General features: G+C 36.0%; 3 protein-coding genes across 3 annotated transcripts in view; all 3 read right to left on the reverse strand.

The window, feature by feature from the left end:
* Positions 1-281: 281 nt before the first annotated feature.
* On the reverse strand, positions 282-9,994 carry tgfb5 (transforming growth factor, beta 5). The gene is made up of 8 exons (XM_016277495.1): positions 9,991-9,994; positions 6,406-6,785; positions 4,823-4,986; positions 4,493-4,625; positions 4,268-4,378; positions 3,246-3,423; positions 1,047-1,197; positions 282-585 (listed from the first exon to the last, which is right to left on the reverse strand). Exons 2-8 carry the CDS (start codon positions 6,752-6,754, stop codon positions 427-429), a joined length of 1,245 nt encoding a protein of 414 aa, XP_016132981.1. The 5' UTR covers positions 6,755-6,785; positions 9,991-9,994; the 3' UTR covers positions 282-426.
* Positions 9,995-11,117: 1,123 nt separating this feature from the next.
* On the reverse strand, positions 11,118-13,234 carry trmt112 (tRNA methyltransferase activator subunit 11-2). The gene is made up of 4 exons (XM_016277496.1): positions 13,027-13,234; positions 12,026-12,127; positions 11,733-11,825; positions 11,118-11,424 (listed from the first exon to the last, which is right to left on the reverse strand). Exons 1-4 carry the CDS (start codon positions 13,099-13,101, stop codon positions 11,326-11,328), a joined length of 369 nt encoding a protein of 122 aa, XP_016132982.1. The 5' UTR covers positions 13,102-13,234; the 3' UTR covers positions 11,118-11,325.
* Positions 13,235-14,484: 1,250 nt separating this feature from the next.
* Positions 14,485-16,852, reverse strand: part of atg2a (autophagy related 2A) — a 35,647-nt gene continuing 33,279 nt past the window's right edge. Inside the window, 2 exon segments of the mRNA XM_016277449.1 lie at positions 14,485-15,578; positions 15,713-15,865. Of these exon segments, the coding sequence (XP_016132935.1) occupies positions 15,342-15,578; positions 15,713-15,865 (390 nt within the window). The 3' untranslated portion in view covers positions 14,485-15,341.

Below are 16,852 nucleotides of genomic sequence, written 5' to 3' on the forward strand. Positions count from 1 at the left end.
CAATGGTTTGGTTCCCAACATTCTTCAGAATATTTGGTGTTTGTCAGAAGAAAGAAATGCATACAATTTTGGAACGACACACTCTAAAAAATGCTGGGTTAAATACAACCCAGTGCTGGGTAAAATAGGGACAAACCCAGCAATTGGGTTGTTTTGACCCAGCGGTTGGGTTACTACCCAGAAGGTTGGGTTAAACATTTAACCCAACCGCTGGGTCAAAACAACCCAATTGCTGGGTTTGTCACTATTTTACCCAGCACTGGGTTGTATTTAATCCAGCATTTTTTAGAGTGCATGAGGGTGAGTAAATGAGGACAGTTTTGATTTTTGGGTGTAGTTTCCCTTTAAGATGCCGTTCATTGAGATGTTAGTTTGCTCTCCTCCGATCCACCTGTTTTCTGTTCTCCGTCTTCTCTCTCCACTGCATCAACGGCACTTGCAGGACCGGACCACCATGTTGGAGAGCTGTTCCACACGGGGGGTTCGGCCTAGGAAATAAACGATGGTGAGGGGCTCCAGGTCCTGAGGAACACAACACGGAGATGCTGATGCTTCTGGATTCATTTTATTATACAGCGGGATAATCTAAAAGGAAGACAGACAAGAGAAACACTGTAAGCAGAGTCAGACACAGAAAACAACATCTAAATGCAACATTTTAGAGTGAACTCTAGAACACTGCACATACAAGCAGATTTAATGACAAAGAGAAGCATCGAGAAGAATCGTACATGTGAAAATGCACTGAGAATTGTAATCTAGTTTAGAGGAAGAAAGGAATCATGTCTTTGTTGCAGTTTTTCTGACGATTATGGTATAATATAAGACTTGTTCACCTTACAAATGACTGTTGACTGCAAAAATGCTACAAAACGCATATCAGATTATGTGAGAAAGTGTGATGTGCTGAAGCAAAACAGACACTATTTTTGTAATCAGCAACCAGCACTGGATTTCATTCAGCAAATATGATGCAGGGCGGTGTATTTTTTTAGCTGGCAGTCCTGATCCAACCTTCAAACATACTCAGTCTGATCAATATTTACCATGTTGTAGTGGCTGTCTGCGCTCCATAGGTAAGGACAGTTCCCTGCACAGAAATTAGCTTTGTACCCTTTTGGCTCGTGGATCCACTTCCAGTTCAAGTCCCGACGAAAATCGATATACAGAGACCTCAGACAGCAGCCCTGATCAGTCCTGGAGGAGGGAAAATGATTGGTTTCAATGCATCATGCTGTGTTTAAAAAGTAGTTTACCTAAAAATTAGTGTTTTTATAAGACCAACAGACTGAAATTTAATTGTACTATGTGCTTTTGTCATTTTTATTTTTTAAGTATAACTACATAGTTTTATTTTTTATTTCAGTTTTAGTTTGTCATTTTATTTCCAGTTATTTTAGTGCTTCAACTAAACGAAACTAACTGAAATATGTCCAAGTTTTGGACCATTTTATTTTATTTCACTTTGATTTCAATTAACAATTAGTTTTAGTTAAAAATAACAACTCTATATTCTTAATTCTAGAATTCTATATACTTAAAAAAAATAATACATAATTCACCGTTTGTGCTCCATGGAAGAAATAAAGTCCGTTTGGAACAACGCTGTAAATAATGTGAACAAATGATGGATGGTGGACTAACCCTTAAATAATTGTGGTCCAGTTTTGACTCCAGCAACAAATTCAGATTTGATTTAAATGTGACCATTTCTATGTTGCTTAGCAGAGAGGAAACCACTCCACAGAACAAATACAATTTAAAAGAGCATTTACTCCCAGGACAGACAAGATGCAGACTGCATATCAGACGTGACACTCCCTGGGCGAGTCGCTGCAAGCGTTCTGTGGGTGTGTGATGCAATATAATCTAGACTACTATTTTATAAGCACACGTATTGGTATCAATCTCATCCAGCTCTGAGTGTCTCTGTTGGTTCCTGATTGGTTTTTCACGCAGTGCTTTTGCATGAAATCGGATGAGAGCTGAAAAATGACACTACCAGTGTTGGGGAAAGTTACTTATAAAAGTAATGCATTACAATATTGCGTTACTCCCTAAAAAAGTAACTAATTACGTTACTTAGTTACTTTTTAAGGAAAGTAATGCGTTACATTACTTTTGCATACATTTTTAAACATGAGCAGGGTTTGATTGTTTTTAATATAAGAAGTTCTATTTATAGCAAATGTAAAAGCCCTTTCACATCAAAAAGTGTATGAATAAACCTCAGGCTGAAGCAAAAGTAAATTCACGTCTATACAGTAGAACGCAGGAGAAGGTTCAACACTCTTCAGCAATAAAAAAAAATGAAGCACATTTGTTAGTTTCTCTAAAGTCATTTTTGCTTATTAGTACGGTTGAACTGGATCATCAAAGGTCAGCAGCAAAGACATTGATTAAAATGGGATTAGATACATTTGTTTTATTTAACATATTTAATTATTGCAGGTTTGGGTCATATTCTGAGTTTGCATTTCACTGTTTTAATTCATTTTGATGAATACTAAATCTGTTTTGAGTGGGATGAATTGATGCACATTCACATTTAGTCTAGAACTACAGTAACATCATGTTCACACAGCGCACACAACGCCTCTGCACTTCCAATTTCTCCCAATATGGGGACAGGAGACTTGTCAGTCAATAAATGGGAAATCAAAGTAACTGGCGTAAATTAAAAAAGAAAAAAGTAATCTGATTACGTAACTCGCGTTACTTATAATGCGTTACCCCCAACACTGGACACTACTGTATTCCATAAAGCTTCTTATAGTTGAATTTGACTTGTTTTATAATTGATGAACTTTACGCAGTAATTGAACTGAACTGAATCAACACTGAACTGACTTGAGCTGTATAATGACACTATTGTCTTATTAGAGCTGCTTTACAGCAGAATTTGGATTTGTCTCATATTTGATGAAATTTGCATAATTGATTCTGTTATTTTTCTGCTTAACGTATTAACAGTATTGTATAAAGTGCTATATAAATAAAGGTAACTTGACAAAATACTTTATATTATGCGTAATACTGAAATCCTTCAGAGCCATTTATATTAGCTTTTTGCATCTGTTTTTATACTAGCATTCATTTTGTCACAATCTAGCTTTTCTAATGTGTGTTGGCAGGAACATACAGTTAAGATTATACAAAAATATCTGATTCTCAGTAAAAAAAATCAAGTATTCCAGGGACATGCTACACACACACACACACTCCAGCACTCTTTCTCTCTGTACCGTGAGCATATGGATGTGTCTGCTGCTGATCTCTTCTTGCGGTGTTTCTTGGTGGGATTGTCCAGACGGTCGGTGGGCAGCAGGGTGAGTATCAAATGGGGAGTTTTTGTGCTGAATTCAATCTGTCCTTTAGTCATGCCTGGTCTTCTGTTCTGCTTTATAAGGTCGTCATCAATGCCTGGGAAAGAATCGATCCAAAATATCAACGACAACAAATGATGTGATGAGTCTCCTATATCATTAACAATGTTCCACTAACATTTGACAACTAGGAAAGTGCACTTTTTGTCTTCATTCGGAACAATATTTTTACTGTTTTAAACTTTCTTTAGGATGTCTGGTGAAGGCATTGAAGTTGGCCAAAACGTCACTGTTTTAAATGTATTAAAGTTAACTCTATGCTTGCAGTGTTGTGTTGACATGAAAAATATTTCAATATTTTGCTTGAAAATGTGCTTGCGCTGTCTTTAAAATAAATTGTGTTTGATATTTTATTATCTAATGCAATGATATTCATACTTTTTAAAGGGTAACTTAAGCATCCAAATACTTTTGGGGGGCACTATACATGTAAAAAAGAATGAAAGAAGCAAACTTTGTGTGTGTGTGTGTATATATATCGTATTTTTCTTTTTTATTATTTAATTAAGTATTTATTTATTTATTTATTTTTACTATTCTCTGACATGTTAGGATGCTTTGTTGTTGTTTGGGTTGAATGTTTGTAGCCATTCTCACTTGTTAACCAGCTGTTCTGGTTAACACTTTATTATAATAGTAAGTAGTAAGTAAATGTAACGTGTTACAAGGATACCTTAAAATAAAGTGTTACCTGTTTTTGCATTAATTGTAAGAACTAAACTGTTACACACACAATGGATTTGGATACTGAGAAAGGCTGTTAAAAGTCAAAACACTGACTTTTTAACGATTTAGCCCATATTTAATAAAAGGTTTTAAATTTTCTACCACTTAATTGCCTTTCTTGTTTTCATTCAAATTTAGATTGATGAGAAAATGACCTGCAAATCTGGCTTCCAACTCTTCACTCTTGTTAGGGACGATATTGTTTGTGGAAGGGATGAATGTACAGCAGGGACAGTGAACGCTGATCTTGAGTCCGAGATTCCTCTCTAAAAGAGAAAACGATTATTTTTCTTAGAGAAGGAAATACTTCTCATTTGACTTGCTCTTCTGCTTCATCGAGCAGTAAATATATGTTCAAACCTCCAGATGAACTCACTGACCTCTGAACGCCATCCACTCCTTCACAGTCTCAGTGACGTCGACAGAAAGCCACGCCCCCTTGGCACGAGGCTCAACTGTTCTGGAGTCGATGTACCTCTGAGACGGTGCCGTCACGTCGTCAGATTTGAGAATCTGTGGGTGTGAAGGGAAAAAACCACAAGCTTATTTGACTTACCCATTCATTCATCTGCTGGTCTATTTCTTGCACTGTACAGCATGAAAAAATATGTGAGGAATCAAACCCTGAGGAATCAGCTGCCGCCACTCGCTGCTCATCTTTGGAACGACCCAAGCCTTTTGTCTGGAAAAACCACATGCGATTCTCTCACCTGGTATATTTCCACACGCTGCTCTGTGGTGCGCGCCTGTGGGTTTGGCGCTCTGAAGATGCGAAATTCTGCTTTGACCAAAGTACTGGAATTTCGCTCCACGTTGGTGACGTCGAAGCCCACTATCTTGAAGTACGGGCTCTGAGAAACCGGGTTGATTGAGTCTGTGGAACAAAAGCAGGATTCACTTTGGCCTTATTTACACTTTGTGGTCTGTGCGTGGTTTTCAGAGGGTCAACCTCAAGGAAATAAAACTGGCCTTGGTGCCAAAGCAGCAGATGTAATGACTAACCCCTTTCAGCTTCTCAGAGGCCTCACTGAACTCAAGCTGCCTTATTATTAGCAACAAAATTGTATATTATAGGTACACTATATATAACAGTTGTTAGATCAAGTATATGCCTCAGGGATATTTTCAACACTGTAAATTTTTCAAATCTGATACCTTTATTGTATATAAACTATGTATATAAGGGAATGTCACAGAAGCATGTCATATTTCACCATTTGACTTACTACTGACACTGTACTTTTTTTGTAATTGCCATTATTTTCAAAGGTTTATTAGTTCGGCAATAAGTGATTTATGCAGATTAGAAAAATTGCATTATAGTTGTATTTTATACCATAATACAAAACAATAAATAATAGAGACAGACCTAGAGTAATCTGTTTGATATTATACTGATATTCATACATTATAACTTACACTCTTCCTTTTCAGGGCACATATTTCTCTAAAGAAAAGCACCAAAAAGGGTATTCAACAAATAAATGAATAAATAAAATAAATAAATAACTAAATGTATTAAAAACAAAGACGAAAATAAGTTTGTGACAATTTAGTTTGCAAAACTATTTTTCTGAAATACAATGGCATTACAATTGCCCATACATTATATTTTTGTTGTGGTTATCTAATAATCATGCTGTTATTATCGTGTTAAAAAGCAGAAATTAAAATATTGCATATTGGTTATTGTTCATAAAAAGCCAATTTTGGTCTAATAAATACTACTATGAATAGAATTTAATGATACAATATGCAATATGAATCATCGTATTGTGTTAAAAAGCAGAAAATATTACATAGCGGTTATCGGGCATAAAAATTATGCCTATCATCGGTCATAAAAAGGCAATATTGGTCTAATAAATCCTACTATAATGAGAATATAATAATACAATAGGCAATATTAATCATCATGTTATTATTGTGTTAGAAAGCAGAAATAAACTATTGCAACTATTGAAAATATTGCATATCAGCTATCAACCATAAAAATAATGTGCATCATATTGGTCATATATCGGTTGACATTTATTTATTTATTCATTAAGCAAAATAAAATTCCTAATATTTCGTGGGTGAAATACAACCCAGCCATGTTCTTTAAAAGTTCCATGAGATTGCTGTAACATTGTAAGATATTTTTAAACAATCTAATCATCATGCACAACCAATTTTGATATGGGCAAGCTATATTTTGCACTAGAATTAGGGTTAATTAGCCTACACATCCAGAATCACAGTGCATTCTTTGAATGGGCAACCATATCAGCTAAAACTCCATATCACTCACTCGTATCTGTGCGCAGTGGCATCATATTGATCCGCTGCACCTCTTTGGCGTAATAGTCCTCCTCGCTGCTCTCCCGCTCGCACGCGGCTTCGGCCTGGCGCGCGCGCTCCTTCAGCAGCTCCTTCGTGCTGTTGTAAAGTAACATCACCTCCACCGGTACCAACTCCGGTGGCGGGCTGGCTTCGGGATCCGGAGGACTCCGGATGCGCAGCTTGCTCAAAATCTGTCCGCGCACCGCCTCGATCCTTTTAGATTTGTGGTCGTCCAAGTTGTAGGATTGGCACGTGGAGAATCCCTCCGCAGACACAGACAGTTTGAGAACGAGCAAAGTTAGATTGATGAACCACATGGTTGATTGACAGATGAGAGGCTCGGGTGCGCTCCTCTATAACGCCCGGTCCGCTGGATGTCCTCGGGGAGGGCGCGCACTGAGCGCGTCTCTTGCGATGGGACAAACCCAAAGTGCGTAGGCTGCGCTGCTGGCGCTCTGTGTTCACCAGGTGAATGAGCCGCTCTGCTGTCAGATACAAGCTTATACCTCCTCATACACTGCCTGACATGTCATTTATGTACTCTTGTAGTCTATTTAGGGTTAAAAAAACAATCAAGAAAGAAGATTACGCAGAGGACATTAGTTGAGCTCGATGTGTGAATTCCAAGTAAGTTACTGATATCCAAGAGATCAGTTTTTTCCAATTTTCGAGGCGCAAACGTAGGCTACGTCTTACGTATTTTGGCGTCCCTAACGGTTAGCAAAACGAACAGTCTTAAATACTTTAAAAAGTGTTTTTGTAATCTATTAGTAAAATAAATATACAATAAAGCAGCCTACCTAGTGTTACGAATTTTTCTGTTTGTGTGCGTCTTTTTCGACGTTATAGCTAGGCGTTGGGACCACTTAAATGTTTGTACTTTTTTTTTTGTTGAAAATTATGTAATATGTTGAACTTGAAACAGTTTAGTAAAAGCACTTTCTAAGACCCCCAACCGTTCGTTTGGACTTTTTTTTATGGTTGAAACCCTTGCCAAAAACCCTCCGTAATTCACACCCTGCCTGAGCTACTCAAGGCAAAACAATGTTAAATATTGGCCAGATTTCTTTGCATGTTGTGATGACAAGCGTAATACAAGAGTCCATTATTACAGATAATAATAGTATGAATCCGTATGGAATCTATAAACACAGCCTTTCCATCATGCTTCCCCGGGTTTGAAGTATTTACTGGTAAGGTAATAAATGGAACAGTTCCTCATGCTCGTTGAAAATTATGTAATATGTTGAACTTGAAACAGTTTAGTAAAAGCACTTTCTAAGACCCCCAACTGTTCGTTTGGACTTTTTTTTATGGTTCAAACCCTTGCCAAAAACCCTCCGTAATTCACACCCTGCCTGAGCTACTCAAGGCAAAACAATGTTAAATATTGGCCAGATTTCTTTGCATGTTGTGATGACAAGCGTAATACAAGAGTCCATTATTACAGATAATAATAGTATGAATCCGTATGGAATCTATAAACACAGCCTTTCCATCATGCTTCCCCGGGTTTGAAGTATTTACTGGTAAGGTAATAAATGGAACAGTTCCTCATGCTCGTCTGGTATCCAATGATTCAGAGAGAAACTCCAAGTGCTGCTTTGAATTCTTGTGGTTTGTCTTGGAGCTTTAGTGAGGACCGCTAGTACTTTCTTTTAAAGTGACTCTCCAGCTCCTTTCCCATGATAGATATAAGAGATCAGGTCAGATTTTATTCTCTTTTCTTACAGCCTCGAGTCAAGATGCAGACCTGCCATCCAAATGTTCAATCAAGCCCTTAAAGTTGCTTTAGGGAAATACAATTATCCCATGACAAAGACTGACTGTCTCATAGAGTTGAACTGGATTCAATATAAACAAAATGAAAAAATGCTAGTCTAGGCTTGGCCTACCAGAATACATCTTTTGCGAAGAGTAATCCATTTAAAAGGAGAGAGGGGGAAAAACCGACAAGACCATCAACAAAAACATCAGAGGTCAAAGAAAGTCTTTAAAGGTGTAAACTTAACTACTCTACTATAATTAAAAACGCAAACCTCTTTGGCTTTCAGAGCTACCAAAAACATCTCTTCAACAAAACAAGTCCCTAAAGTTTTCTGAAGTTTGATTGGAAGAAAAAAAACATACAGCAGCTGTGTGTGGGAGAAAGTGAGGGGGAGAGAGAGAGAGACAGAGAGGAGGACAAGAGAAGCATAGAAAACTACAAGGACTAAATATGTCTACAATGATAAAAAGGAGAAATCTTCTCCTTCTGTCAAGTTCTTATAAAGATTATTTAACGATTCAAGTCAAGGGGTCTATACATGAAAAGTGTTAATATTTTGCACACTGAATACAATTAAGGTATGCACATCTTTATCATCTTTCAACTTTATCCTCAATTAAATATTTTCATAAATATCATGAATTTCCATTTCAGTGCATGTAGTTATGCCAAACTGACTTTGATTTGGTCGGCAAAAATTTTAATCCGCCTTTTAATCAGATCAAAAAAAGTCACCAGAACAAAGCTGCAGGAGTCTATTTAGCAGTTTTCCTGTTAAACATTATGTTAGTATTTCTCACAGACTTTTCCAGATGGCATCATTGCATAACAATGGTGACACTTTTTTGGAAGCTTTCCTTGGCAACCGTGTTTCCAAGCAGAAGGCTGATATTTAACAAAAATCTTTACAAAGTCAAATATCCACCACAGCAGGCTGAAGTTACTGACTGACTGTTTCTTAATTTGTTTACCTTGGAAATAAGACAATGTGCTTTTCTAATCCAATATTTCCCTCATGCATTTAACAGACCCGTAAAAAAAAAAAAGACCCACTGGACACATTTAAAATAGATTTACTGGATATTAATTTCACCTTCCATTTTGTTTCCTGGAGAGAAATGATAGATATCCAAGGCCTCAATCTAGCTTTCCCATCCTTTCATTTTGTACACCCTTCCTTACTTTACTTCCACTCCCTATCTTTCTTCTCATTGTTAATTACAGTTCACCATCCACATGCTCGTTAATCTTTCAAACACAGCTTTATAGCTGCTCTCTCCACCTCTCCATTATGACATTATTATAGTTTGGCCAAGAGGGCTGTAATTGAACTTCAAGAGAAGGCAGAAGGTATACGACACACCAAAAGCCTTGAAGAAATTAGATATTAGGAACCGAAAAGAGACACCAAAGGTCTGGAATTTTTCAAGGGCTGAAACCATTCCCAAAGAACGGCTATTTTCTTGTTGAAACATGAATTCAGCGTTTGATCTCGGGTTCTGAATCGGAGAAAGCGTGGATGCGGGGCCTCGAGCGCCACCAGGCGGCCGCGGACGGATGAAAGGAGCAGGGCCGCTCTGGTGGTTCGTTGCGGTATTGCAATATAAGATTTAAATAGAGAGCTCGAAAACAGTTGATCCCGTTTTTTTCTTTTAACCTCCCTCAAACTAAATATAGTTGCTGTCTTGCCACCTCATCTTGCTCTCAGAGGTTTCTGTGTGATATGAAGAAGTCCTGGCAGAGTTTGTTCCCAGAAACTACTACAGTTGACCTCAAATCTCAGACAAGCGCTCCGACTACAGGAAGACAGTGCTTACACTGACAAATATAATGAGACTACAGCAGCTTTATGACCTTAGGTACTGGGTTATTATTGTAAATAACTATTAAAAACCTTACTGTTAATTAAATATAGCTGAAATAAAATAAACTATAAAAACGGACTAAATGTAAAACTGAAATGTTAACTTGACAACTGAAATAAGTACGTTAAGTTAATTAAAGAACTGAAATTTCTCGAAATAAAAACTAAAACTGAACTAAAATCAAATTAATGAACCTAAATAGTAATAAAAAAAACAAAAGGTGTGTGTGTGTATATATATATATATATATATATATATAATATATACACACACACACACATATATATATATATATATATATTAGTGATGTCAAACGATTGATTCATCCAAAATAAATGTTTGTTTACATAATATGAGTGTGCAGTGTATATTTATTATGTGTATATATATATATATATATAATTACAAACACATGCATGTATATATTTTAGAAAAATATGTTTATATATTAAATATTTATATATAAGATAAAATATAATATAAATATATATATATATACACAAACACACACGTAAATATGTTCTAAATATTTACTGTGTGTGTATTTATATATACATAAATATACACAGTACACATACATATATTATGTAAACAAACTTTTAATTGGGATGCGATTGATTGCGATTAATCGTTTGACAGCACTAATATATATATATATACATACACACACATGCGTGTGCGCAGTTAATCTTTAACCTAGTGGTTAACCTCTTTACATCTACAAAAACATGACGCCTGTTAAAATATGAATAAAAAAACACATTATTTAGGCCTAAAATCTCAATTTAGGGACAGATCAGATAACACACAGATAATATAACCGAAGAGACATAAACAATTGAAATAAATGAATAAATAATACACGTGCACACACACATATTATTATTATGTATTATTATAAAAAAAATAGTCATTGTTGTCATTATTATTTGCAGGCCGCACCAACAAGTAACAAGACGATTTGTACAGAAAAAAGAATCTACTAAAGCCCAACTTAATCAATACAAATTTATTTCATATTTTACAAAGCACAATATACAATGACAGAAACAACAAAAAAGTAAATTCTCATAGCAACCAAATGCAAAGCAACCACATGTTTGGAGACAGTAGTTGAACATGACTGTATAAATCAGCATAACTTTTGAATTATGGTCTTATGTTTCTCTCCATTATCCTTGAATAAAACACCACCCCAAAAATGTGGGTCTGATATTCAATATCTTTTCTTCTGGGACACGTGTAGCAGCTTGATCTACTCATCTTCATTGAGTAACATGTTGGGAACACCTTTGGAGATTGGGAACTCTCTGCCAGATTCAGGACACTGTAAACATCCCTCTATAACCTCAACCTATGAGGAAAGAGAACACCGCTATTAGAACTAATTCACTTCAACAAAGTTCAAGTTTGACATCTTACTCGCTTCTGACCAATGTAATCAATCTTTCAATATTTGTCTCTCTTTTGGAAAGTCACAGAAACGCTACACTGGATTTTATTTCTTTGCTTTTGGGGTAAATGGGAACTCAAAAAAGATATTTCTTATAGACTTCTGCTTCTGAGAACCCCGGACATGTGAAAAGGGTCCATAGGAAATGACTAAACTATATAAAAAAAAACACATTAAATACTCTCTATAAGTCATCTGATTTGTCTCACCTCCAGAAGAATTCTGTGAACTTTACGCAGGAACTCCTCATCATTTTCATAGTCTGGTATGAGAGTGCTGGGCAGGTCTTGAGACTGTCCGAGCTGTTAAAAACAATTCATGAGTATCCCTCAATCCACCAGTTTAATGCAATGGGAGACATGTTAATATCAGCCGATACTGATGTATCATGCACAGACAAAAACCTCCTTCTTTTTAAACAGTACTTACTGGAAAGCTGCATAAATTCACCCTCCTTATGAAATATCATTGAAATGACATGAAACACATTATCTTCACTCACCCATCCTGCTGCCTGGATCAATGCACTCCACTCCAGCTTAGGGATCATTCGGCTCACAAACTGACCATTGAACTCCAGCTCATTCACTTTCACTTCTGTTGCCTTCATTCATGAGCCAAGACAGAACAAGAGTCAGATTTGTCATTCAAAAGCATACACACATACACACACACGTCTGGTCAGCTATCCTTGTGGGTACTCTCCATAGGCGTAATGGTTTTTCTACTGTACAGACCGTATATTCTATTGTCCTACACCAACCCTACCCCTAAACCTACCCCTCACAGGAAACTTTCTGCATTTTTAGATTTTCAAAAAACTTCATTCTGTGTGATTTATTAGCTTGTTTACCCGTGGGGACCTCAATTTAGGTCCCCACTGTGACATGAGTCCCCATGAGTCTGTGTGTATTCAGGTTTAAGTCCCCACCAGAATAGAAAAACAGGTACACACACACAGGTTTGTTTTTGTGAAAAGTGAGGACCTCCCATAGGCATAATGGTTTTTATACTGTACAGACCGTATATTCTATTGCCCTACACCAACCCTACCCCTAAACCTACCCCTCGCAGGAAACTTTGTGCATTTATAGATTTTCAAAAAAACTCATTCTGAATTATTTATAAGCCTTTTGAATTACGGGGACACTGAAAATGTCCTCATAAATCACCTTCTCGTTGTAATACCTGTCATACCCATGTTATTATACAAATTTGTGTCCTCATAAACCACATAAACATGCACACACATGTTATAGGTATAACGTTATATTATGTATTTATCTTCAGCAGTTGACATTTCAAGCTCCAACACTCCTGTTAATTCAGCTTATCCTGTCACATATTTTTTTTAATCTAAAATTACAATCTTGATGGTCAAACATGTTTCATAGACATGCAGCTTCCCTGTAACTTTCTGATATGAATGTTTGATTTTTGAGCTATGAGTTCGTAGAAAAGCTAGAAGCCGTGTGGACTGAAAACACTGTACGTCAAGCTCACCTTGATAATAAGTGGGTACCCTTTAATCACACCTTTCACGTGGGATGTTAACATGTTATGCGTTAACAGCTTCATTTCCGCAGTATGTGGCTACTTATTTCAGAAACAAAGTTTAACGATTATAAAAGCGATACGTTATAAACAACAACCACATGCGTTTTGGCGATGACTGTATGCAACCTCTAAAACAAGCCCCCTGAGAAACAAAGCGCGGAGTATTTGGTTCCGCATGCAGACTGCATTATGTCGTTATAAGTGGAATATACAGTATGTAATAATTTCAATTTAAGCTGTAATACTATGGTTAAAGCTCAGTGACTAATTTGTTGAGACTAAATTACAATTATACAAATGTACCCTCTATCATATTTGACATTTCTGCTAATGATAATAGGCTATTTTGCAAACCTTTACCCCGTTTATTTATTAATTTTTCTGTTTTTATAAAATAATTGAATTGATTTAACCACGTAAACCTGCAATCCTGTAGCATGTGGGTTTTAGACTATAGGCTATGCATGTGTATATCAGGGGAAAAAATGACTGTTTGCAGTGAGACAAACACCTTGTCACATAGCATAAAATAAATTAGTTTAAATCTATTAATGTCATTTTCTTGGATAGTACAGAAATACAAATCTGCCTTATCAAGCTATATAAAATGATTTATTAAATCACACTATTATTGCCTCTGTGGATGCAACATTTACAACAGTAAATTACAATATTTTTCAAATGCACATTTTTATTCCTTTTTTTGTATTAATTTGTTTACACATCGTCTTGGTACTATACAGGTAATTCTTACAGCGTATGATATAGTTGTAATTACAGAAGAAACAAACGCACACTGATAGCTATGAATCACATAGCCAGCCAGTCAACCATCAATACACAAACATGCATGTCCAGACACACTCGCTCAAACACACACTGTACATAGTTAGACACAAATAAACACACACACACCAAAAACTCACTTCCCTCACACTGTTATGCAATTAACAAAAAAAGTGAATGTAACATTACCCATAAACCCTTTGTCAACCAACCCACTCCCCACCGCTTCTTCCTGCACAAGGACATCAAATGCTCAACATTATCAGTTTTTATATTTCACTAGCCATTATTACACATGAAATAAAATATTTAAAACATGTAGGAAGGCAACTAATGAGACGAAAGCAAGCACGTTTGATTGAGGAGTAAATGGCAGATAAAAGGCTGAATCTGTCAAGAACATGCCTGGGTCATATTTCACCACAAAAACAAAAGAAAAACTATATTGTACCCCAAAAGAAAATAAAGTTTGCATTGTGCATTATTTTTCTGGACAATTTAACCACATTTCAATCCACAAATCTCATTAAATGTAAAGAAAAAAAATCTACTGCAATGTAAAAAAAATAATAAAATAGCAAAGTATATGCGTGTGTGTGTTGTACTGACTTTATGCTGATTTAAATAAAAATACTGCATTACAGAAATGAAAATGAAATTAAGAATTAAATGTACAATATCCGGATGCGTTACAGATGCAAATATGTGCAATTGTCAAGAAAATTATGTTGCAATGCAGGAAATCCTAACATAGGCTTTTATTTTCTTTATGTAAAATCTAATTACTTTACTTTTATCTTTTGATTTTGGGGTGAAATATGACCTGGAGATTTTGCAAGATTCACCCAAAAAGGACAAGACAATAATCCTTCATTAAATTCTGAAAGACAAGAAGATGAATAGAAAATTAAATGACCCATCCCATACAAAGACTGCATCATTCAAATAACGAATGCATTATTTTAGGCTTAAAGAGTTTAAAACAAACTAGATCTTTGTAATGTCAATGAAGTAGAATTATGGCACAAAGACATCAGGATAGAGAAGGCAAAGAAGAATCCCTTTCAGAAAAGCATTTCACCTTATCGAAATGAGTAATTAACCTCAACATAATGTTTGAGATACTTGAGAGGGAGAATATCGATTCAATCAGATGTTAAATGAAGGTTTCAGAGAGGGAAAAGAAACACCTGGTCTTGAGCTCACAGGTAAACAATTACAGATGGATATGATTGCATACGTTTCAATACGACAAGATGAGACTGAGCTGCACTTGGCTGTCTAGAGCAAAAGTGCAAGACCAAAACATTTGCATTGCATGAAACAATGTGTGCAACTATGTGGAAGCCACTTAAAAATAGTTCAGTTTCCATTTTTTTGTCCTTTTTTTTTGCATTGACACTCACAGATGAACTCACATTCACACTTTCCCATTCATACTAACAAAAATCAGACTTCTTTAACGCCTGTCAATCTCATTCTTGGCCATCTTCGGTGCGCCATTTTAAGAAGTCCTCTTTCCGCGCATCTGGTTTAATTTGGTTCCGCATTCCTCCCAGTAGGTTTGAAGTGGCTTCTGAGGCAACTATAAGTGGACGGACTACAGTGGGCGGGATCTGACGCAAAACCCCACCCACTGCTCCAGGAAGACCTTTCTGCTCGTGACCACGAGACGCGACATCACACAGGGTCTGAGCGGTGTCAATCACTCCCTGGGAAAGGCGAAAATGGCATGAGGACGTCAGTGATAAAGAGAGTTGGACTAGCCATAAACAATTTATATTATACATTTATTAAACTAAATAGTCACAGAGACAAACATGTTGTTAATAATACAGGGATGTACCTCTCTGACGGTATCATAGGCCTTGGCCACACCCTCTCTGAGGTCAGCTGGTTGAGGGGTGCGTCTGGGACGGGGAGTGGGACGTCCCTCAGTGATGTAACGTGTCAGAGGTGGAGTTGGAGATAAGATGTCATATACTGTCTCTGCAGTGGCCTGGAAATATACATAAAAAATGAAATATAAAATAAATAAATTTAATTATAAATTAAAAGTTGTAATTAAGCCAACAAATATAATATATCATTTAAATATAAAATATAATAGATAAACAACATATATAATAATAAAAAAAATATATATAAAGTAACAATAGATAGATATACAAATAAGATAAATATAATTATAATGTAAAAATTAAATTAATAATAACAAATCTGTCAGTAAAAAAATTAACTAAAATATCTAGTAACATAAGTTCAAATATAATAAATAATTGAAAAATATAATCCAAGCATAAAATTATGCATAATAAATATAAATATAATTTAAATAACATGACCAAGAAAAATATAAAAATATGACACATAAAATGATATTAAAAAATATTTTTTTAACAAAACGATTAAGAATAATAATGATAATAATAATTACACATTTAAAATATCGAGTAACATGGTAAACAGCAACAAATAAAATAATTCATAATTTAAGATATAATTCAAATTTAAAGGGGTCATATGATGCGATTTCAAGTTTCCCTTTCTCTTTGGAGTGTTACAAGCTGTTCGTGAATAGATAAGATCCCTAAAGTTGCAAAGACTAAAGCCTCAAACCCAAAGAGATATTCTTTATAAAAGTTAAGACTCGTCCACGCCCCCCCTAACACCTCGTTCTAACACGCCCCCACATATCTACGTCACGATGTGGGAAGATTTGCATAATGCCACCCAAATGTTCACGCAAAGAAAGAAGGCGTAACTTTATTGTTGCTGCCACCGCCATGTTGTGAAGACGCTGTGTTTAGTTTCCAAAAGAGGACACAACTAGCAATCAGTGGTTAAGTTGTATTTACAACACTGTTCCAGAACAGTTCAACCGAAATATTCAGATGTGTGCAGCGCATTTTATGGAGGTTTCCTGATCCTGGGAGAGTAGACTACAATGCCGGCTGTTCTGACTCACAGACTGTAAGTACGTTTT

Source organism: Sinocyclocheilus grahami, unplaced genomic scaffold (assembly GCF_001515645.1).
Source record: "Sinocyclocheilus grahami isolate Dianchi unplaced genomic scaffold, SAMN03320097.WGS_v1.1 scaffold112.1, whole genome shotgun sequence".
Taxonomy (NCBI): domain Eukaryota; kingdom Metazoa; phylum Chordata; class Actinopteri; order Cypriniformes; family Cyprinidae; genus Sinocyclocheilus; species Sinocyclocheilus grahami.